General features: G+C 39.0%; 2 protein-coding genes and 1 long non-coding RNA gene across 3 annotated transcripts in view; 2 read left to right on the plus strand and 1 right to left on the minus strand.

Moving 5' to 3' along the window:
* Positions 1 to 22,594, minus strand: part of LOC145494297 (uncharacterized) — a 91,957-nt gene that overhangs the window by 40,998 nt on the left and 28,365 nt on the right. The gene's annotated exons all lie outside the window — the stretch shown is intronic.
* LOC145494029 (uncharacterized) lies at positions 2,046 to 6,992 on the plus strand. The gene is made up of 3 exons (XR_014050225.1): positions 2,046 to 2,124; positions 2,576 to 2,658; positions 3,395 to 6,992. It is a non-coding gene; the product is annotated as an uncharacterized LOC145494029 (long non-coding RNA).
* LOC145495734 (signal transducing adapter molecule 1-like) lies at positions 8,354 to 20,458 on the plus strand (the record flags this gene model as incomplete). The annotated part of the gene is made up of 16 exons (XM_081475331.1): positions 8,354 to 8,362; positions 9,097 to 9,176; positions 9,895 to 9,958; positions 10,336 to 10,426; positions 11,158 to 11,195; positions 11,650 to 11,709; positions 12,076 to 12,176; positions 13,212 to 13,303; positions 13,818 to 13,886; positions 16,841 to 16,875; positions 17,593 to 17,680; positions 18,026 to 18,080; positions 19,177 to 19,239; positions 19,551 to 19,665; positions 19,898 to 20,005; positions 20,087 to 20,458. Coding segments are annotated over 16 exons (1,440 nt in total), but the record flags the coding sequence as incomplete, so codon positions are not given.

Here is a 22,594-nt window from a genome sequence, read left to right on the forward strand (position 1 = left end):
TTTGGTCATGAAGAGGATAATGGTTTTGTTAAAGCGGGGCGCACACCCCATCCAATTTTCTGGTGGTTCTCCCACCCCCCGCCTCCCGAGGCGAAGTGTCCTCTGGACCTTCAACTTTTTCGTGTGACTTGCTTCTTTATCCTAACAGTTCAGTCAGAGTTTAAAAACAAAGTAAAACAAAACATGATTCCCGCGCGCGGTTTTACTCTGCTTTTTTGTTCTTTTGCATTGAAAAGTTGGAACATTTTGCACTGGGCACTGGTTTTTTTCTGGAAATTGTAGAAGGTGCTTACTATTTCGCAAAAAAATCCGGAAATTTTGGTTGAAAGTCAAATGGAATAGCAATTTTCCGGAAAAGAGGCGCATGCTCTTCGCTGACCTTGCAAGAAGACTGTTTTTAAAACTACATTATGTAAGAACCCCTGACGAGTATATAGGTTATTAATAATTTTTTTTGTGCCAGCGGTTTCCCAGTGCAAAATATACCTGCTATTTATTTATTGTGTAAGCAAGCAAAACAAGAAAGGTTAATGATTCGACAGGTCTATGGATTAGGATTTCAAGCGTCTGTGTTGCACGTAGGGTTGAAATTTTTGAAGAATTCACAAGCTACGTAAGTTTAAGAAGAACCTTTCGCTTTGAACACACGATTGCATTTTTTATTCGAATTTGTATCCACTGGAAATGCTGGTTGTAAGAGAAATCTCGAGGTAAGGTTAGCAAGCGAATGGCCTTCAAAACTCTCTGAAACGCCACAGTTTGATTTAGTAGCATGTGGATGGTTTCCTTTCTCGTGCTGGGCCTGAATTAATGTGACCTTTTATTCGTTCAGTTGTGCGTATTGAATAATCAAGGGTGGGAAACTTGTCTTGGTGTAGAACTACTTGTACAAAAGTCAAAGAAGATGGTGGTTGTACATTTTACCATAAACGCCTTGCGAAACAGCCATTTTAGGCACATGTACATTCGAAATTCTTATTTTTGCGCAATTCTTCCCTGTACTAACAGCATTGTTCATTAAAGGTTTGCGATATTTAGAGGTATTCTGTGGTTTTGTAGAGGGTGCGCTCAGATTAATTGCATGCAACCTAACCCCCCTCCCCCAACCCCAGGGATGTAAGGCTCTGGCATTTGCTTCTTCTATAGAGAACAAATACACCACTATAATTTTGAGCCAGTTTCAGTTTGTCAATTGCCCTGCCCTCTGTTGCTTCATACTGGAAAATTATTTCAGTTTTACAGCTGTAAAATTTATTCACACACATTATCTTCCTTTAATTTTTTTTTAATCTACGGTACTATTTCTATTTTGTCTCACGACATAGGTGGCAACCAATATACTTTAGTTCTGTTTTGTGGACTTTTATATTCTGAATGGCTAATTCCCTCTATGAGATGCTGCTGTGTCATGGTAATGGTATTCATCATCTGGGACTGGATATTTAACTACAGTTGAACCCCTAGTAAACAGACACCCTTGGGAAAATGGATAGTGGCTGCTTTAAGAGGACAGGGGCCTGTTTCCTGAAAGCCCTGGAAACTTTTCAGGCCCGCAAAGCCATTTTTAGTTAATTGGTATTTAGAGACAGAGAAGTGTGTACACCTGAAACTTCTTGTTTCAAGGGATCCTCTGTTCATCTTAAGAATATGTGCATAAAACAGCTCTGTAGTCATAAGGTATGAGATTTTGCAACGGCTTTTCGCGTGCGGAAACTTTTCGGGACCTTTGAGGAACAGGCCCCCAGCCACTAAATAGAGGTTAAAACAATAGAAAAGCCCTCATCGGGACTGATTACTGGCCGCCTTATAAGGGTGGCCGCTTTATAGGTGGCCGCCTAATAGGGGTTCGACTGCACCATGATTCCCTGCAGGTGCATCTCATAGAGGCAACAGGCCATTGCAGATTACAAGAATTTCAGCAGGTACTCTGCAACTGCAATGTTTTGAAATTTTTTTAATTTCATTTTTTATTTTTCCTTGGATTTTCAATATCATCAGCAACTGAGAATGCAATGTATTTACTAGAATACTTCTTTCAACAGTTTGTGGATGATTCATGATAATGGAACAAGTTGCACAGGATTGGGGAAAAGTCTCCTTAAGTTGTGTTTTATTACATTACAGGTGAATAGTTTCTTCTCATAATTCTAGTTAGTATAAATTATTTCCATACATCGAATACCGATATCTATAGTCTTCTTCCCTTGTCACAGTTAGTTTTTCTCATTTGCAATACAATGTAATCCAAGGCGGATTCGAGGCAATTTTGGGCTGAAACTATGAAACAGCCTAAAATTGCCTTGCACACGTGCTAGATTATATTTTAATGCAAGGGAGAAAGGTTAACTGTGAAAAGGGCTAATCTTTAAAGTACATAACAGTCCAAATTTTTTTTTTTTTACCTGCAACTTTATGCAGTTCCGTCAGTTGCCAGTAATTTTGGTCCTGCAACATGCATGGCTCTGTCCAATTGCTTCATGTATGTTTATTAATTGATAAACAAAGGTTATCATTGTCCCGTCTAATTCTTAGCTAGAAAGGATGGAATTTAATTATATTTTGCTTTCTCCAACAGTTTCTGGATAAATTACTTCATTAATAATGGCAAAACTAACAAAAAGATTGAGAGAGAAGTTAGCAGTATCATGATAGCATATGGTGAGTACAGTTTTCTGTTTTAGTAAAATGAGTATTCCTTCAACTGAGGGACTGTTAAATGTTTCAATTTTCTTAAAATAAAGTAAATACATGTAAATAACCTTTATTTACTTGTACTCTCAGCATTGTTTATGGCACAAAGGTTAGTGGGGCCACGCAAATTGTTCTGGTTTACCATTTGTTTGACCACAAGGTTGTTTTTAACAGAGATCCTCATAAATTTTAACAACAATAGACAATGTGCCAATGGCAAAACATTTACATGTACATCGTGGCCACAGCCCAGTTTTTGGCAACAGTAATCTAAGAATGCCAGGTAATTTGGGGATGTTGTTTAAATACTCATTGCAGTGATGAAGTTTCATGATAAATTTCTAGGTTTATTGCAAGTAAACAACCCCAACAGCCAAGACATGTTTCAAATATGTTGTTAATGACATGTACTTGGTGAGATTTCTAGTGAATTTTTGTGGTATTTTGCATGTTTTTGTGAATTGGGCAGGATTTCATGGATATACTTGAAATTTGCGGCCCCACAACTGCGTGAAATTTCAGTAGACTGGCTTTTGGGTGGCACAAAGCAGTATAGTTAATTTTCAGTAGGCTTGAAGTGGCTACTCACTTCAACAACTGAATTATTTTGGAATCTTTTGCCTTAAAATGTAAATAAGTTTATAAATACTGGTATCTTAAGTAAGAAAATAATGTACAGTTGTTTTTGTTTTTGAAATTTCAGCTATAATTTCGTGTACAGAGGGCCTTACCTTGATAATCGGCAATGGACACAGCAAATAACATGACTTACCATAGTTTGGGGGACTGAACACGAGCCCAAGGTCCAGCGTAAGACTACAAGATGGTGCAAGCCGCGATCGAGGTGGGCCTGTTAGACAATCTATATTCATATATTTTATTTCCTACTAGTAGAATAGTCATAACTTACTCATCTTGAAATGAGAAGGGTATGTGGCCCTTTAATAGCTGCAATGTTACATACGTGCATACCATACCTACCTACCTACCTACCTACCTACCTACCCCCTTCCCCCCTCCCCAACACACACACAATTCATTACTTATCTGTGATTACAAAGTGAAAAACAAATACCGTCTATATGCCACGAAGCATTGGCTCCTTTTGAGTGGAACATCCTTCTCTTCAACTGTCGAGATCTCCTCTCTTCTACCCCAACAGGATCAATTTCCTTCATTATTTTTGCCACCAACTTGCGAGGAACATGCATATGATGTTGCAATCTGAGGGGTGCCAAATACTTCTGTAACCTGATAAACTTCCAGGACCTCTGATTTCTTCATGAATGATAGTTCATATTTCAGAATCATCCATTACCTTGGCATTACCTTTCCTCTTTAATCCAAGAGATCTCAGCCATCTCTTAAGTGTTCGCACACACATCTGAAGTCCTTCGCGTTGCTTGAGAAGACCCACAATAACATCATAAGGATAATCTCGATGAAAATAGTGCGTTATTACTTCGTCTATATCTTTTTCAGCCACACATTTATCTCAGAAACTCTCTTGAACTTCCCCGATACCACAAAAACTACAAAACATCATGAATACTACTTAATCGACGAGAATTGCACGGATTTTGAAAAATGGAAGGAAATACTCGAGAGATACCCAGTCCCTTAGGCCAAGTGCACACTCATGATGTGTTCTTTTTTATTTGCAGTGTACATTTTGTTTTTGTTTTTTTTTTTGCAGCGTTCGTTTTTTGTTTGCAATGTTTCTGTTATTTGCAGAATACGTTTTTTAGTTGCAGCGTACTTTTTTTATTTGCATCGTTCGCTTTTTGTCTGCAGCGTTTCTTTCCTGTTTGCAGGGTTTCTTTTTTGTTTGCAGTGTGTCCCTTGTGGGCCATGGTATGTTATTAAACAGGTAGATGTAAAAAAGCTGATGAAGGTTTCTCTTATTCATGGTTTGGTCTCCTGAGAGAATGTTTGAACTTGAAGCAGGTTCCACGAATATTACAAATATTTAATAAGCTTACATCTTGATCGGCTGTAAGCAACCAGAGACAAAACTTGGACCAGAAAAACTCAGATCGCTGATTTGATGACAGCTATACAAGAACGAGGCAAAAACAGCAATTGCCGTTTTTATTTAAATCAACGATCACCAATTTGACCTGGTTTTGTAAATGCCTGCTACATGTACAAAGCGCAGTGCATATAAACAGAGAAGTACGGATGGTATTATGACCTATTATGGCAACAAAATAAATCAGAATTGAAGTTAAATGTATTGCCCTGGTTTCTTTTCATCAAAGTGAATCTCAGAGCCATTCTGGCCTTGAGCATTTTAGTAGTTTCTCGGTCATTTGCATGATGCGTGGACATGAAATCAGATAACGAACACATGCTCTGTCGCGTTCTTCTAGGCAAAATGAAATGCTTTTAAAACACAGCATTTAAAAACTGACACTAACTTTTACCAAGTTACAGGCTCTTACAGATATTTCTGGTGAAGTTCATACAATGCAGCTACCAATTTCTTGTGTTATCAATCTTGTAACTGACATGAAATTGAATGATCGGCTTTATTAAATGCTTCTTTATGATGAAAATACGGAGATTCAAGACTGAGCATTTAAGCATGCTTTACAGAAAACAAAATGCTATCCAAACCTGACCCATCTTCTTTACTGAGGTAATACCTCGTCCAAACGTTGCTGCAGCAGGACGAATACCCTCCTCGGGTTTATCTAGGGAAAGACGAGGTTGAGTGTGGGAATACCACGTCAATGACACATTTAGGCCCCGTGGCCAGAACGCAGGAAATGGGTGAATACTTTCAGGCGGTACTGTAAATTATAAAAGTTAGGTATTCCAGGCACATTTGTTCAGATATATGTAAAATTTCAAAGAGTCGGTAGTTGTTATGCTGGCCTGTTCTCTTGGAGATTTCCCTTTTAAGATTTCTTGTGAGTGGTTATGATCATCTGTAAATAAATTGTTTCTGTTGTTTGCAATCTCTAAGTTGCTATCATTAACAAAGTCAGTTGAATTATGATGAGTTAAGGCTAGACAAGTACGTTTCTTACTGTAGGTTCATTAGTGCATACCTTCCTCGAAGTGGTGTGTTTTTCTCTTTGATAATTTAGCTCCTATCTGTTTGTGTGAATAATTGTGATAGAGTGTTCCACTTGGAAGTGTGCTCCAGGGATTTTGTCAATGAGGCAAAAAGTATAATTTCAAGGGTAAGTACTGTAATATTACAGTTCAGAAAAAAATTGCAAAATAATGGAAATATATTCTGCTTCTTCATCTTCTCATTAACTAATTAACAAGACCATAATGTTTCAAAACAGCTTTCTGTTTCATGTGTTGAGTGACAGTTGTACATACATGGACATCAGCTGGAGAGTAGCAGAAATTGAAAGAATAGTACGTTTGTGAAAAGTAGACCATTCTTATGCTTAACACTAGGCAATTAACAGAATTATGACCTGAAACAGGCTGCTGTGTTGTGGTCCTGGCCAATGCACATCCCAGGGGTGAGCACTCCCAGATAAAAATGATGTGGGTGCTCATTGTACCTTTTAGGGATTAAAAATGCAATTTTGGTACCTCTTAGGGTGTTAAGCCTCAAAAGGTCCACAGCGGGAACTTTTGCGGTACCAAAAAAATGTGACAGAAGATAATGTGTTATGTAAGAATTGGTACATGTACCTCTTAGGGGAGAAAAAAATTTCAAGCCATGCCCACGAAACAGGATCTTGGTACCTCTTAGGGATTCTTTTCAAAATTTCTGTCTTTTTAATGAGGGAGTCCCTCCCCCTGGGGCTTACAGTACACAGACATTAGTCTGTTTACTTTACCTTAGCCAGGTTCAACACAGTAACTTATAACAAACACAGCCCACATGTAATTAAGCTATCTAAGGCCTACTAAGAACACTGAACTTGACCGAACTGATAATTAGCGAAAATTGTTAGTACACTGTAGCAATTGTTTTTTGTGTTCTAACTAACCTTGTGTTGCACATTAGAAACAATGAAACTGCAATTCTAATCATTATTATTAATCTAGTCTCTTTTTGGGCTGTAATTAGTTAACTATGTCTTGCATGTTTAGATTTTATCTTTTCTTTTAATGATTGGAATTTTGTAATCATCATTTTCATATAGGTGTCCACATTTAGCTTACTGTTTACAGTAAGGTAGAAGTTTTGACCTGGTAATAAAGTTATTCATTCATTCAGTCATGACAAGAGATACATTGTATATCTACCTGCAGTTTTGAAAAAGGGGTCTGTTAATTGTGCTGTGAAGTTATTTTTGTTGGTAAACTTTTCAAGCCAGTTTGACTTGATTAATAGTCTTGGATTTTCTTGTTTTCAATTTCAATTTGAGTTTGATTTTTCTAGATGATGGTAGGGGCTGTAGATCATAAACATGCGACACTGTCAAAATCAAACTGGTTTGTTATAAAGTTGAAGCCAAAGGTAAATTTTGTAAGCACAATGGGGTTGTTATAATGTACTGATCTTACCTCTCCAAGCCGACGGGCAGGTCAGCCTTACATGGGCTCAGACAGTGACTTAATCTGAGTGCAAAAGGACATGTAGTTTTACAGAAAATGTATGACCTCAAAACATAGAGCCATTACAATAGAGTCCTAAAGTGATGACGTCACAAAAATAAAATTTTTGAAATTATGGGATATGATGTCATATTCTTGTAGAGAATCCCAAAAGATGCCCTCATCCCAAAAATTAGCTCTGAATTGCAATTCCCAATAGAGATATAAGGGATCAAGGTTTGATAGCATACCATACAAACCCTTCAAAATTTGTTTCAGTTCCTTCAGTTTAGAACTGACTCCAAATTAGAGAGATTTATATGGAGCAGTACCAAATTTTCATCCTTTATCTTTCAGCTGGGAATTACAATTAAGAGGTAATTTTTGGCAAAGACCCTTTTTTTAAGGACGCTCTATTCGAAAATGGGGCCAAATCCCATAATTTCTCAAATTTATTTTTTTGTGACATCACACTTTAGGACTCTATTGCACTTTTCCTTGAAGTTTTGAAAAATGCATAGTATTACCTAATTTTACTCCGCGAGCTGTGCTGAAATCGATGCAGCAGGCATCAATTTCAGCTTAGCGTAGCATATTATTTTCCAGGGGGGCTCCATTACTGGAAAGTCTGGAGACATCTACAGCAGTGTGGCTAATTGTGGATACCTCTTTAGGGTCCCTGGCCCTTAATCCAAGGGGGGTGGGGTCGGTTTGAACTTGTGTCCATAGTCTCAAGTCAGTCTGACAGCTGCTGAGTGGAGTTCAGCTGGGTATGTACTTAGCTGTCCAATGTGACACAATCCTTAAAGTGCATGGAATTTCCCAAAGCTAAGTGGGTTTACTCTCTTGGCAGAAGGTTCCATTATTGTCATGAAGGGGGCTGATATGTGCAGAGTGGTACATGTACCTGGCCCCCGGGGGGAGGGGGAGATTTCAAGGCACTTTAGTTTGCTGTCATTAAGTTATGCTTGCAAAGAGCTTTTATCTGATATGATGACAGTTAAGCCTGAATTCATCCACAGGTGGCCCAGAGATTCTAGTGTCATTTCCTTTTTGCACTAGATGAAGTGTGGAGTGTAGAACTTGGTAAGCACTGCTCACATGACTCTATTAGGCACCAGGTGTTATTGGGCTGTTCTGACCTGGTTTTCAAAAGGTATGTATATTCTTCATGTTTTGTGAGCTCCACTCAACAGAGGTTGCCTCCCTCAGCCATCCAGGATCCTGTTCACACACAAATATATATAAATTAACTATAATTTATAACTTTTTAAAGGCTTCAAACAAGGGGCTTTGGGTATACATGTACCTAGGTCATTGCCCCCCTGGATCAAAAGCAACAAGTTTGAGCCTGGCCTGGCTGTTCATGGCTTGTCAGCTTAGGGTAAATTATTTATCAATTAAATGCTTGAAGATAACATGCAATTTAGATTCTGCTCATCACAGGATGGGCTTGAAGTACTGTAATTTTATGCATACTCAAGCATTGTGCTAGGAGCCACTGGGTTGCTCTGACCCCAACGAATACCCACCAGTTAGTTTCTGTTTGTTGATAATTGGGTCTCCAATGGATGGGTCATAAACATTAGGTTTTAGTAAAAACTTGTAGATTTTTGTAACAAATTGTCAAATAATGAATAAATTTTAAAAGAAGAATTTGCCATACATATCACTACTTTGATTGATCACTTGTCCCTGGAAAGGCACCTAAGGTTGAACATTCCAAAGCTGGTGTAGGCCTCAGTCTGTACTTGTACATGTTATTGAACAAGGCTCAGAAGGTGGTTTCAATGGAGACTGTGCTGTGTTTGTAGCATGGTTTTGTTTGTGATGAACACTTTTCAGGATGGATTTTGATCAGTTTTACCATGTTCATCATTTTGTTTCTAGGGACATTCCAAAGTAACCGAAACACTGAAAAGCCTGATAAAGGAGTGGTCTGTTAGCTTCAAGGATGACCCACAGTTGAGGTATACAGTGTGTGTTAAATTTTTTGTTGACAATTACAGTTGAACCTCTCCATGGATACAGACACCTCTCTAATACAGACAATTTCCTATTTACTGACAAAATTCTCAAACATTTCCTCTTTAAAAACCTCTATAATACGGACCCTCTCTAAAACGGACAATGGACACTAAATCGCGACCCTATGGAGCAAATTCATACAAATGTAACCTCTTTGTTATGGACACTCCAGGGATCAGGTGTTGATAATTTGCGGTATGTACCATTTCCTGTCGGTGGTTACACAGACATTAACACTTTGTCATTCAGCAATACCAATACCAGAACAATATCAAAATGTTAGTTTTCAAAACTTACATTTTACAAATGCAAATACAGTACAGTGTAATCAAAAATACTTCTGTGGAAACTTACATGTAAAAGTGACGTCATCATAGTGACCTCCAATATGGACACCTCTCTAATATGGACACTTCACTCTGTCCCTTCCGTGTCCATATTAGAGAGGTTCGACTGTCCATGTCTACTATAGGGTGTTTTAAATGGGTACCAGATAAATTATGGAAGGTACATGTGGATGTACAATAACATTTTACTACTTGAAGCTTAATACAATGAAACCTGTACTAAGCAGACACCCTTCGGACTCTCATTAGATGATCAGTAATAGAATTTCATGATGTGCAATTTTTAAGACTTTGTCCTCTTGTTCAATTTCAGTCTAATACCATCGCTTTACAAAGAACTAAAAGCAGATGGAGTTAGTTTTCCTCACAGTTCCAAGGTGGGCTTATTTTACACACTTCTATTCTATTTCTTGCCTTTGATTCTTTGTACCTGCAGTGCAATTTGAGCGGCAATAAATGATAGCAATGAGGCTATTTATTACACTGTATTTGTGAAGAGAAAGTCTGAAATTCAGATGAAATTAAATTATGTAGTACACAGAGAATGTAAACAGATAGTGAAGCACCGTGGTTGAAACTAAATGCAAAGTGTTTTGGTAATTTCCATAATCAAAATCTATTGAGTAGTTTTGACTACTAAAACTACAGTTTTTAGAGAACAAAATGCCACTTTTTTCATTATTTTATTTATTTTATTGACTTTTGTATATATTTTTATATAGTATTGTATTGTTTGTAATTATACTGTTTATAGGACACAAGTTCAAGTTCACCAAGTTCATCAAGTCATTCTTCAGCTCCTGCAACAGTTAGTGCACAACAAGAAGATGAAGATTTAGCAAGAGGTACTTGAACATCACACACTACACAGGTCTACTCATTCCGACAAAAACTTGAGAAAGGATCTCTACAAAAAAAAATCAATTTTGAAGCAACTTCAATGCTTTTAACTGTTTTGTACATTACACCCTTCATTCAGCGAGTGAATACTTTACATTTTGTTGAGTTTTCACATGACCTTGTGCAGTCACATGACAAATAGTCAGAGATGAAGGCGTCAACCTTCCCTTGCCAATATGCAACCATAACATGGTACAGTGTGTAGCAGGCATGATCGCGACAGCAAATTGTTTTGGCAAAAATCCTGGCATCATTTTTTAGCAAACAATTCTTGCCTTCAGCTACCTTTCTCAAACTCATAATTCATTGAGTAAAAAAAGCAAATCACAACTGTGAAGGAGGTTTGGATACCTGGTCTTAATTAACATACAAATACTCTGCTGCCCGTCGTATTTTCAACTTTCTTCTCGGGTGTTTGGATATCCTGATGAAACACTGTCTCTCGTGTTTGATATATTACTTCCCTTCCTCACATCAAATGCAATTCTGAATTGGAATTCTCTCCACTGAACTATGCGACCATACATGTATTTCAGCATTGTTCTAGTGGGAGATTTCTGTGGGGTTTGGAAGGTGTCTGTATGTTGATGATTTTCCAAGGGTGTTTTAACCCAAGATTCTCTTAACTTCCTTTTCTGATACAGATATTTGTCTTTTTTTTCGTTTTCACCTTCAGCAATTCAGTTGTCCCTTCAGGAAGCAGAAAGTAGTAAGGTAGAGCATACTGATTTATACTATGCTTAAGTAGTCATTGTTTTTACTGTGTTGTTCAAATCATTGCTTTTTCAATGAGTTTTCTCTTTGCGTTCTTGAAAGTCAGTGGTATGTGACATGCTTTGTACACAATTGGGAGCTTTTGGTCAAAATTTCATGATATTGACCTTTCTAGTGATAAACCAAAAATTTGAAATGCCTTGAAATATCATCGTCGTGCAGTTTTACAGCTGTCTTTGATTTTGCTCAGCATATAAATACTTAATATGTAAGTCTTCTCTGGAACAACATTGAAAAACATAGCTGTAACAGAGTAGGCATGTTCTTGTTTGTGTAAACAGGGTGCAGATCAATTGATTTTGTTTGGTGACTAAGCTGTTGATCATTCTTTTGATGTCCCTTCAGTTGTTTTTCATCTTTCTAGAAGTTTGATTGTTTCATTCAATACTTGTAGCCCAAGGTCTCTAGTTTGTACCCAAGCTTCAGTTCACCTTCACCAGCTCCTGCAAGAAGGGTAGGTGTCCTGCTATATCCAGTTATTTGATCCACTTTCAACAAGTCAAAATTGAAATTATTAGTTATCACCTCTATGACATCTATGTAACAGGATTCCATTCTGTTTGGTTTGATCAATCATATTTGAATAAATTTCAATGGCATGTGGTAGGGTGGGGGACATTGTCTTTGTAACACTTGCCATTGCCATGGCAACTACAACCTGATGCTTGAGTGATTTTGATTAATAAGTTCTCTTTGAATCCAACAGAAATTTATGAAACTGAAATGCAAAAACGTTTATCAGTACAAGCAAAAAAAGCAAGTTACGACCTTAAAGAAAGACAATATAGCTTTCAACTGAATGTCTTTTGTACTATGTTAGGTTGAGGCCAAAAAAGTCCGAGCGTTGTACGATTTTGAGGCAGTTGAAGACAATGAACTTACATTCAAGTCTGGAGAGATAATATCTGTTCTTGATGACAGGTTGGTTCCTAACCTAATCTTGTTTTGCTGAACATTTCTTTTATCAAACGCCTGCTGTTTGTTGTCCGGAGGGGTCGGGGGAGGACTCCCAGATGAAAAGGACTGGAGTGGTCGTCGGAAATTTTGAAAAGAGCCTCCGCCAAGATCCTGTTTTGTGGGCGTGGCTTGAAACTTTTTTCACCCCTAAGAGGAACCAATTCTAAAACAACACATGCTCTCCTGTCATTTTGTTTATTCCCGCTGTGGACCTTTTGAGCCTGAATACCCAAAGAGATACCAAACCCGATCTTTTAACCCCTACAGGGTACGACGAGGCACCCTCGTCCTTTTCCTATGGGAATCCCCTCCAGGAGGTTTGTTGTTCCGTAGACCACAAGCGATCCCTGCAACCAGCCTGCTAAACTGCTTTCCAAGAGTACAAATACTGTGAGACACTTGTGTTCAATCCGGCGTTGTTTGCACTCTGCGGAGTGCATTTGGATGATAAATACCTCGTACTAATGGAGTTCCAGGTCCGCACTGCAAGTTGCGGACCAACGTTTTTTTTTCCTTCTTCGTTTTACGACCATAGCATGAAGCGTGCTGGCCATTAATCAAAGGAGAACTTACAGAACGGACCGTGATGACGCGATATCTCTACTATCGTACGGGTTCGGCAGACCATTTCGTAGAGGTCACAACCAAAATGACTCAATTCGAGACATGTCGCCAACGTTGAGAAATCTTGACGATAAATAACGAAACGCTTTCATCCTCATCATTCTTTATAGCCCCCAGTGGGGCACAGGGGCGCTTTGGCAACAAAAATAAATAAATAAATAAATAAATAAATAAATAAATAAATAAATAAATAAATAAATAAATAAATAGCGAATACCTCCTCTAAATTAATCAATCACAGCGCGCGTATCAACTGAGATATATAATATCAATGTTATTAATATAAAACGCTACCTAACGATAAAGAAAGATGGTCAAATGTTTTCCTGCTCATAAACTTATATGACACTATGTGACCGTCTTTTTTTTTCTCAGTGATGTGAACTGGTGGAAGGGTGAAACAGCTCGTGGCGTAGGACTCTTTCCTTCTAACTTTGTGACGTCGGATTTGTCTGAGCCCGAAAGTCGTAAGTTCATATTATGTTAAATCTACCCTATATAAAACTACCCAGATTCTGGCCATGCAGGGTCTCTGTGTTGTATTCTTGTGCAACGCTGTGTTGTATTCTTGTGAGTGATCATTACTTTTTTTTTTCTTTCTTTCCTTTTTAATATAAACTCTTGCCCCCGCCTCGATTAGTTCTGGAACTAGTTACGGTGACAAGCAAATTTTGTACATGTAACTATATGTAAGAAAAGAAAAAAAAAATTAAAGTTAAACTTAAACTTAGACTGAAACTACAAGTTTCTTTACTCTCAAAGTCCCTTTTACTATTGTGCCGAAAAAATGAACATCTGGCCACTTTGGAAACGAGAAATGGCATGAAAACAAGCTGTTTGAATGACCCACTCTAAAACGTGAGCCCAACTATATGAAACAGCTTCTCAGAAGTGGTAGTCTTACTAAGTTTGCAGTGAATTGAAAGCCTGTCTTCTACAAGTTGTAATCGATGTGTTTTATATTTTTGCTGTTGTCATCAGCGTCGAAGGTGGAAAAGAAGAAGGTACGCTGGGCTGACGAACCTAGGCACCAGGCCCCGACATCTGAAGGTACTGTGTTTTATTTACGGACCTTGTATAATCGCAAATGATTTTCGATAATTTGGGAATTTCATTAATAAAAAAAAAGAAAACAAATTTTAAAAACGAATTAAAGCCCTAGGTGGAATTGAATGGTTCGGGTTAAGCACTGTCATATGAATACCTTCGCACGGAGACTCGTTTTCACACGGGCAAGTAAGAAATGGCCTATTCAAGAAAATCTCGCTCGTTGACTGGCCATAAAGGCGTGTTATTAAGCGTGAAATCGCCATTGGATGCGGCTACATTTCAAATGGCTTTTTAGTACTCTCAGAGACAAACTTGGTCCTTGAGTAGATAAGTCACGTAAAGCTATGTGATTCAAATGAAATTCATTGCCAGACTCGTTCGTTCCACGTTCAATACATGATACAGTACAGCGCAAAAATAATGCACGCGCAAGAGCTTCTTTTTGCGTCCGCAAGCCGTCAACTTCTTGCGGCTTCTTGCGGGTCGCTTGCGCTTGGATCCTGCAAGACGCAAGAACTTCTTTGCGGTTAGGAGTTAAAACCGCAAGAACTTCTTTGCGGTTGGATTTTCGATACGCAAGAACTTCTTTGCGGTAGGATTTTCAACCCGCAAGAACTTCTTTTGCGCTAACACTCTTAGCAAGCGAAAATCCGTATCAAGACAGTACCGTCTTGGCGACGGGTTCTAAAAAACACAACTAACAGACACAACGAAAAAAACATAACTAGCGCCACACTTACCGTAAGAAGCATTAAAACGACAAATTCTTAACTCTTGACAAATTAAACTCTAAAAGTTCAGTTCAGACGACGAACTTTTCATGAGTCTAACTTAATTCGAATTTGGACCGATCCCCGGGAACGACCAAAGAAAAAGTAATGAACGGATGCGCGTTTGATGAAACTTCGAACTCGTTGATCGGCGTGAGCTGCTGTTTACATGTACCACAAAGCTGTATTTCAATCCATCAAAACGTAAACAAATATAACAGAAGAAGAAGTTGATTCTCAGCCGTACCGACGAACAAACAAATCGTCGACCTTACTACGTATACGGCTACCGTTACACAATAGATCTTGGGAAGCTTCTTAATGATGTGACTAATATTATAAGTTCTAAAGTGTAAGCCATATAAAGTCTAAACGCTGTTGAGGTCGTCCTTGGAGAGAGTTTTCGTTCGCGAATAAATCAGTCAGTACATGTAGATTTTATCTCTGACAGTGGGAAGATTTTGGTCACGTGCTAAGCAACCTGTGAATCGAGAGTTTATTTGAAATGGCTTTTTCTGTCCGGACCAAAGGTTAAAAAAACACATATTTACTGGGAAGTAACTTCCAAGTGTAACCCAAATTTTGAAACAAGCAAGTTTCTCAGTCGGCGAAAACAAGCACAGGACTACATGCATGCATGACAAAAGCGTGACTTTTCACGCATCAGTAATGTTTGAAGAGGTTATGCAAATTCAAGGCGTCACAACAACATGATTGTTATCAGTGCATGCTGTCTTGAAAGATTTCGTTGAATGGGATTCTCTTCGAAATAAGAGGAATGCATAAGGCAAACTCATGAGATTTCGCTGTTCAGAAGATCATTTATGTGCTTATCACAACCATAGTTATACCGGTAATGTTTTACCGCATTGCAAACAGGGTAGAATTTACGAAGTTCGCTTCCATAGGCGACTTTCAAGTTTCCTTGATTACTGTTTGTTTAGAAACACAAAATATATTTTCTGCAAGGGCTTTTCGCCTGTAATACTAATTCTGCGAAAAGTTCTTAAAGAAACTTACGACATCGTAGTGCACACGCAGTCTTTGCGTTCAGTGTGCGATTTGAACGAAAGTTGTCTTCGCTCACATATCCGCAAGAAGAAGACAACACTTCTGAATGATAATGAATTTTGCATTCAGAAGCAAAAAGCGTTGGACCCCAGACTAACTACATCGTAGTTCGATTTTTCTACGTGGACTGTTTCTTCATGAGCCTCATTACTTGGAGACGTTTTGCGATTGTATGCCAGCAGACTGTTCAAGTGATCGAAGGGCTTTTTTCCCGTAGGTATCATGAACACGCGAGTGCGTTCGATATTATTTTCACAGTATAGGCAAACATAAATCCAGATCTGGTCTCAGCTGTTGGAAATATATCTCTTCCCACTGCAGTGACATATCTTATGGACAACATTGCGAGCACACGCCGAGCATTTCGACCACCAACATGGCACTTATAAACGAACAGACTGTTTGACCTGCAACAACTTCTTGCGCCTTGTTGCGGCTTGCGGTAAGATTCATAAGTTCTTGCGGCTTCTTGCGGTTAGATTTTCAACTTCTTGCGGCTTCTTGCGGTTAGACTTTCAACTTCTCACGTTTCGAATGTTCTTGCGGGTAAACCGCAAAAACACGACATTTTACTTCTTGCGGCGGTTTGCGTGCTCTTGCGGCGGTTTGCGTGTTCTTGCGGCGTAAGAACTTCTTCCGCCACTTCTTCCGCGTGCATTATTTTTGGGCTGTACTGTATGTACCATAGAACTCACTCGTCACGCGGTGAATTTTTCCGTGGTACACCGCTGTTGGCACTTTCCTATATTGTTCTTCAAGAGATATTTAGTGGCAGATAATTCGTGGTAGGCCACATATAATCGCCTTCCCCTTTACTCCTTAAATGCTAACCGCAAGCAAACAGCAGTAATTAAATGTTAACCGCAAGCAAACAGTAGTAAATAAATGCCAACTGCGAGTAAACACAATATTTAAATGCTAACCGCAAGCAAACGGCAGTAAATAGAAGCAAACTGCAGGGAGACTATATGGGTGGCCTACCATGAATTATGTCCCTATTTAGTTGTTTTTAAACAGTTGTTAGCCCGGTTAGTAGGCTAATGAGTTGTAAAATGTTCCCTCTCGGTGTAGCTTCGAATTTCGTCACTTTGATTTTCTTTCTTTGTTATCTAGAGTCAACAGTACCAGTGAAAACAGAAATCAGTGAGGTGAGATTAGAGCTATAAAGTGATGAATAAATATCTTAACTGACAACTTACTCAATGAGGCTTTTCAGAGGCATTGAAACAATTTTCGTAAATCAATACATCAATAAGCGTAGTAAAACAATTGATAACATGACATCAATGCGGTTTTCTAACGTTTTACTTTGAAAAGAAATATTTTTAAAGAGCGTAGCAGGTTATGCAGGTGGAAAGGTTGTAAAGAAACTTTAAAATGAAGATAGTGAGAGCTGAGGCCAAGGAAGAAATAGAGAGCAATAGAACCCCTGCCTCTCCTCCCACCCACCCTTCTCCCCTCCCTTATCCCCTCTTCCCCCTTTCGCCTCCTCCCTACCCCCCCCCCCCCTTCAATCTCCGTTCAGGGAAGGCTTAATAGGCAACGTTCCATATATCAATATTGTAACATGGCTCCGACGTTTTCAGTGCAAAATTGCAAATTTGTTAAGTTTCTCTTTTCCCCTCAATTCCCAAATTAAATGGGACTTGGTTTAACCCTGCGATGGACTAGCATCGCAGGGTTGAGACGAAGAACAGGCTAAGATTTCATGTCGGATTGCCTTCAGGTTCTCATAGAAACAGTCATAAGTCGCTTCATGTTACTGAAACCGGGATAAGCGCTGGCCTGATGGGCCACTTGGCTCGTATATAGACTTTAACTTTACTTTACTGTTGTTAATACCATAACGTTTTATCTGCATTTAGGAAAAGATAGACTTGTGTACAAACATGTTAAAGGGAGCCAATATCGAAGGCGAAGACGAACAAGAGGAAACAATTCAAGATATGGAAGGTTCGTTTTGTTGTAATGAAAATTGTGCCACTCTGCACTTGAGCAGGGTTGAGACGAAGAGCAGGCTAAGATTTCTTGTCCGATCATCTGGCTTCAGCTTCTCCCTGCTACGAATAAAGAGGAATTCGTTGAAAACTTACGAGTCTTACATGAATGGGCGGAGGGGACGGCTGTAAGTTGAGACCAGAAGCCGCTACTAGATCGGACATTTGTATTTAACAGGTCAGGGAAATTTGATTTTTATCTGTGGCAACCATGTTGTTAAATTACGGGCACGGGATGTTCTATGGTTGATAAATTGAAGAGTTGTTGTGTTAATTGACTAAGCTCTCCTATACATCACAGATGAATGCTACAGAATGGAGCTTCTTGTCAAGGGCAAGATTGAAGAAAGTGAAAGGTGAACCAAACCTCTTAATAATAATGATATTTTAACGGAAAGCTTTCTCACCCGTAGGTGATCTACAGAAAGGTCCCGATCCAAAATAACATTCAATTATTAAAAAATAAATACACAAATTAAAAAAATATATTAAAAATACAAAAGTTAATTATAGACTAATAGATTTTAAAAAATTACTTTTAAACTGACATATGGTGTCAGAGTTCTTCAAGTCACTGTCCAAGGCATTCCAGTCTTTAAAGGCATGATAACAAGTTCTCTGTTTACCCGAGTTCCGTTTTACTGTTGGAAGTCTAAGATGATCTTTGGAGCGAGTGTTATATCTATGGACATCGCTATTTCTAGATAATTCCAATTTGTGAGACGTAATTCCATTCACATACATTATAAACATACAAGCAGCGATGGAAGTGCCTGCGTTGATATAAATTTAACCAGCCAAGCTGACTGAGAGCATCGGTTGCAGAAGGATATTATTTCTTTTCTTTTTTTACAACTAACAAAACCCGCTTTTAGTGATCGTGTTGTTTTGATGAAAGCTATCCTTACATTTGTGTTAAACCCCATGTATGAGAATTTATCTAGCTAGCAGTTAAATTTTTAATAAGTTACAAACCGTAGGAAAAATAGATGGCGAATTGCTCATTTACCCATAATTCTTACAGAAAAGTTCCAAACAGTTCAAACCAAGCATACACAATGTCGTCAGTTCAGGGACAAGTGTTGCATTTAAGTATGGCTTTCCTTGTACTTTATGGGCTGTGCAAAGTTTCCATGGGATTGTGGTAAAATGTACAGCCGCCACCGTTTTTCCTACGGAATGTTGTACAAATCAACTTGAGCAGTCACGAAAATAAAGCCTGAAAAAAAAATCTATCTATCTATCTATCTGTCTGTCTGTCTGTCTGTCTGTCTGTCTGTCTATCTATCTATCTATAGCCTTGAACGTCCTCCTCCAAGTTGTCTTTTACTTTCTACGTTTTCTCCTCCCTTCAGGCTTTCTATGGACTGCTGATTTCGGAGTAAAATTTCCTTCCATCCTTAGCATATGATCGGTTATAAGTAATACATCATCTTTTTTCTCTTTTTGTAGAAAACGCCAAGAATTATCATCAATGAACGAACAATATCTACAAGCGTTGAGTTTATACCAGAGGTAATCTCTTGATAGTTTTTTTCTTTCATTGCCTCCCTTATAATTTAAACTTACTTCTCGCGCAAAAATGTGGGGTGCTATCATTGCAACTTAAAATGACCCCTGGCACTTGAGCCCAAAAATTTGATCACAAGATGTCAAGTGGACTTTTGCTGTGCAGTTAAGGAATGGCTGACAGAAGTGTGCTGGATCTGTCTAAAGTGAAAGCTTAAAAATGCAGCGCTCTCTTTCTGTTTGTCTTTCTTGTACGTAAAAAAAGAAAAAAGATCAAAAACAGGTTGGTAAAGCAGGTTTTTCTTTTTGTATTACAGGATGATGAAAGAGCCATTACAAGTTCCTACGCTGCCTTATGGATATGGCGCAAATCCCCAGGCCTCCATGGGCATGTATCAGCTGCCTGGATCAACAGCACAGCAATACCCTCAAGTAAGATGCATGGAAAGTCCCTAAGAAACTCTATCGGATATTCAATGTTGGATATGCTTTTTCTTATGGTAACAAAATTCTAAAAACCATCGTTGCAAGGTTTGTGGAAAGGCCGATATTTTTACCCCGATTACGGTTCGATTCACTCTCTACATGTGTAGAAGCCCTGGGAAGTTATTCACATAGACGTTGCCCTGCGTTTACACTAACTTGTCCCGTTACTCTTTTCCAGGCCACCCAGCTCTATGCCCCACATCCTGCAGGTTATCCCCAGGTCTCCCCTCCAACATCACTTCAGTATATGAGCGAGCCGGGTGCCGTTCTGGAGTCATCTGTTATGGTGAGTGTTTGGAGGAAATCTTAATTCTTCATGCTGTCGGCACTTTTTCCAAGTAATGTTTGTTTCTTGCACGATTCGTAGGGCACAGCATACTCGAGCCAAGGGCCTGTGCAGCCCTACGCAAGTCACATGTCCAACCACGTGACTTCGGCGCCCTACCAACCGACTCACCTCAGCCAAGCGCATGCTCCACCCCAGGCCCCGATGCAGCCTCCAAGCAACGTCCAACAAACGTTCCCAAGCCAACAGCAAGTTCAACAACCACCAATGTCCTACCAGCAGCAACAGCAACTTCCTTACCAACAGGGGATTCCTGCGGCACCACCCGAGTATCCGTCCCAGAGTGCACCGCATGATTACTATGCCCAGTCTCTAGCGCAACCTAGCGTGGCGGGCTACTCGAGTTTTCCCGCGCAACCACAAATGGTTTACTCGCAGCAGCCGCTGCTCTGATAGTGACTGCGGTCTCGTAAATTCCTGGCTTTGATTGATTAGTCGTTAGTGGTAAAGTTTTGCGGCTTTAAAAGGAAACGCAAAATTCCGTTTCACTGGACAAGACGAGCGAAAACAAGCCCATTCATAACGGTAAACAAATGAGTTGGACCTGTCTGGGTCAGAAACGTCCTGTTAAGAAAATAACGTTGATTGATGAATTTTTCAGAGCTCAACTAAAGGTAACACCAAAACAGTTTAAGATTTCAGAGTTGAATGAAATTTGGGAAGGAATCCCTTGATAATAAAAACTGGTGTAATGAGTTGTATTCATTGTTCAAAACCAAGGTCCATACATAACACTGTAAAATGGTGCTTGATTAAGGCGATTTTTAAGTAGGATTAGACGTTATTTCTGAGTTATGTACGGTGCAATATAGATGTCGTCAGCGATTGTTTTACAGTTCCTCAATACGAAATGCGTGTAAGATATCATTTGTTATAAAATGTTTTACATGTGATAGCCAAATTTTATGCACGTCCAAAAAGGAACGTAATCAACATGAACTGCCATGTGATAAATTTTGAACGCCTTTAATTGTAATCTCATGTCTAAAAAGTGTTCGACACACTATATTCTTGATCGATTCCATAAATCAGGGTTTTGATATCATTGGTTCACAAAAGACAGAGTTACCTGCTTGCGATTGGTTAAAACATGTCGGGTGACTGACGTGAGCAAGTGAAAACTTGATTAACCGGATCGACGGAAATCCAACGACATTATAGGTTTATTTTTTATTGTGGAGGGCATAAATGAACTTTAAATTCATCAACGGGATTCCAGCATAACCCAATGGTTGAAAAATGCTACTTTGGGTTGAACTCAAGTAACAGTTCTAACAGAGCGCTTGCTCTTGTGTTGGAAATTTTCAAAGGGAGATTGAAATTACAGTCTGTACAAAATCCCCTTGCTTATTTTAAATTGTGTCAAAGGATAGAGCACGTGCGTCTTCTGTTTTAATGATAGTTTCACTTAATCTTGTTTATAAACCACTACAGTTCTCAATAGCTGAATGGTCATACATTAGGGATAAAGTTAGAACCCCCTTATACAGCACAGTAAACAGTACCACATGAAAGTAGTGCACAATAGCTTTTATTTGAATGGTCACACGCTAAGGTTTCATCCACAGACTTAAAAGTTAGAACCACCTTGTACAGAATAATAAACAGTACCACGTGAAAGTACTGCTCCATGGCTTTTGTTTCATTGGTAATGCACTAGAGTGTCGAGTGGTAAAAGTTGTTTTACAAGTGAGGCTAATTTTGGGGAAATTCTACGCCAATTTGTGAAAGGCTGTCCGAAGAGAAACGATGCAATTTACCTGCTTCCCGTGTCGTATTTTGAGCTTTCTAGTTTTGATTGTTACCTGTTGTTGTTGACTTCGTTGATGTTGTCTTTGTTGTGCTTGTTCGGCACATGAGTATTAGTGGACAGTCATTCTAAAAATAGCCTTGCTTGATAAATCTTTGACTGACAAATGACAGCACGTGAATACTCCACTTGATGAGCTCCTGTGTAGGAAGAAGAAAACTAGCTCCAATAGTTTAGGTAGCTAGTGATACTGTCTTGTTAAAAACTCGATGAAGAAGAGTACGCTTTGAATTTGCAAACAAGATCTTGTCTAAAATGCACAGGAATAATTTTATCAGTGTATAATAGAAATAAACTATTAAGAGATACATAATTTTGTTCAATGCTGGCCACTCACTTACGTTCACCGTCCTCGTCATATAGAGGGAGGGGAGGGGGTGAAGTCGATCTAGGTCACTTGGTCAACCCAGCTTACATTGGTTCGTAGCGTGGAGCAACTTAGAATAAGGTTGCCACCCCTGGGTAGGGTGCTAGTCCATTGGTAGTCTTTCCCCCTCCCCCCCCCCTCCCCTCCGGATCACTCTATCAGCTATAACCCACTTGACTCCCCCACACTGTAACTCTTAGAAAATTGAAAAATATGTTTCCCTCGGGGCCCATAATATGAAGCAATGACGTCAGGTGATGTAGTGATGACGTCATCATGTCCAAATTTCTTTGGATCCACTAATTTTGATAAAACGTTACAAAACCAGCAAACGTGGCTGAAAAATATAGTC

This window comes from Orbicella franksi, chromosome 8 (assembly GCF_964199315.1).
Source record: "Orbicella franksi chromosome 8, jaOrbFran1.1, whole genome shotgun sequence".
In the NCBI taxonomy this organism is placed as follows: Eukaryota; Metazoa; Cnidaria; class Anthozoa; order Scleractinia; family Merulinidae; genus Orbicella; species Orbicella franksi.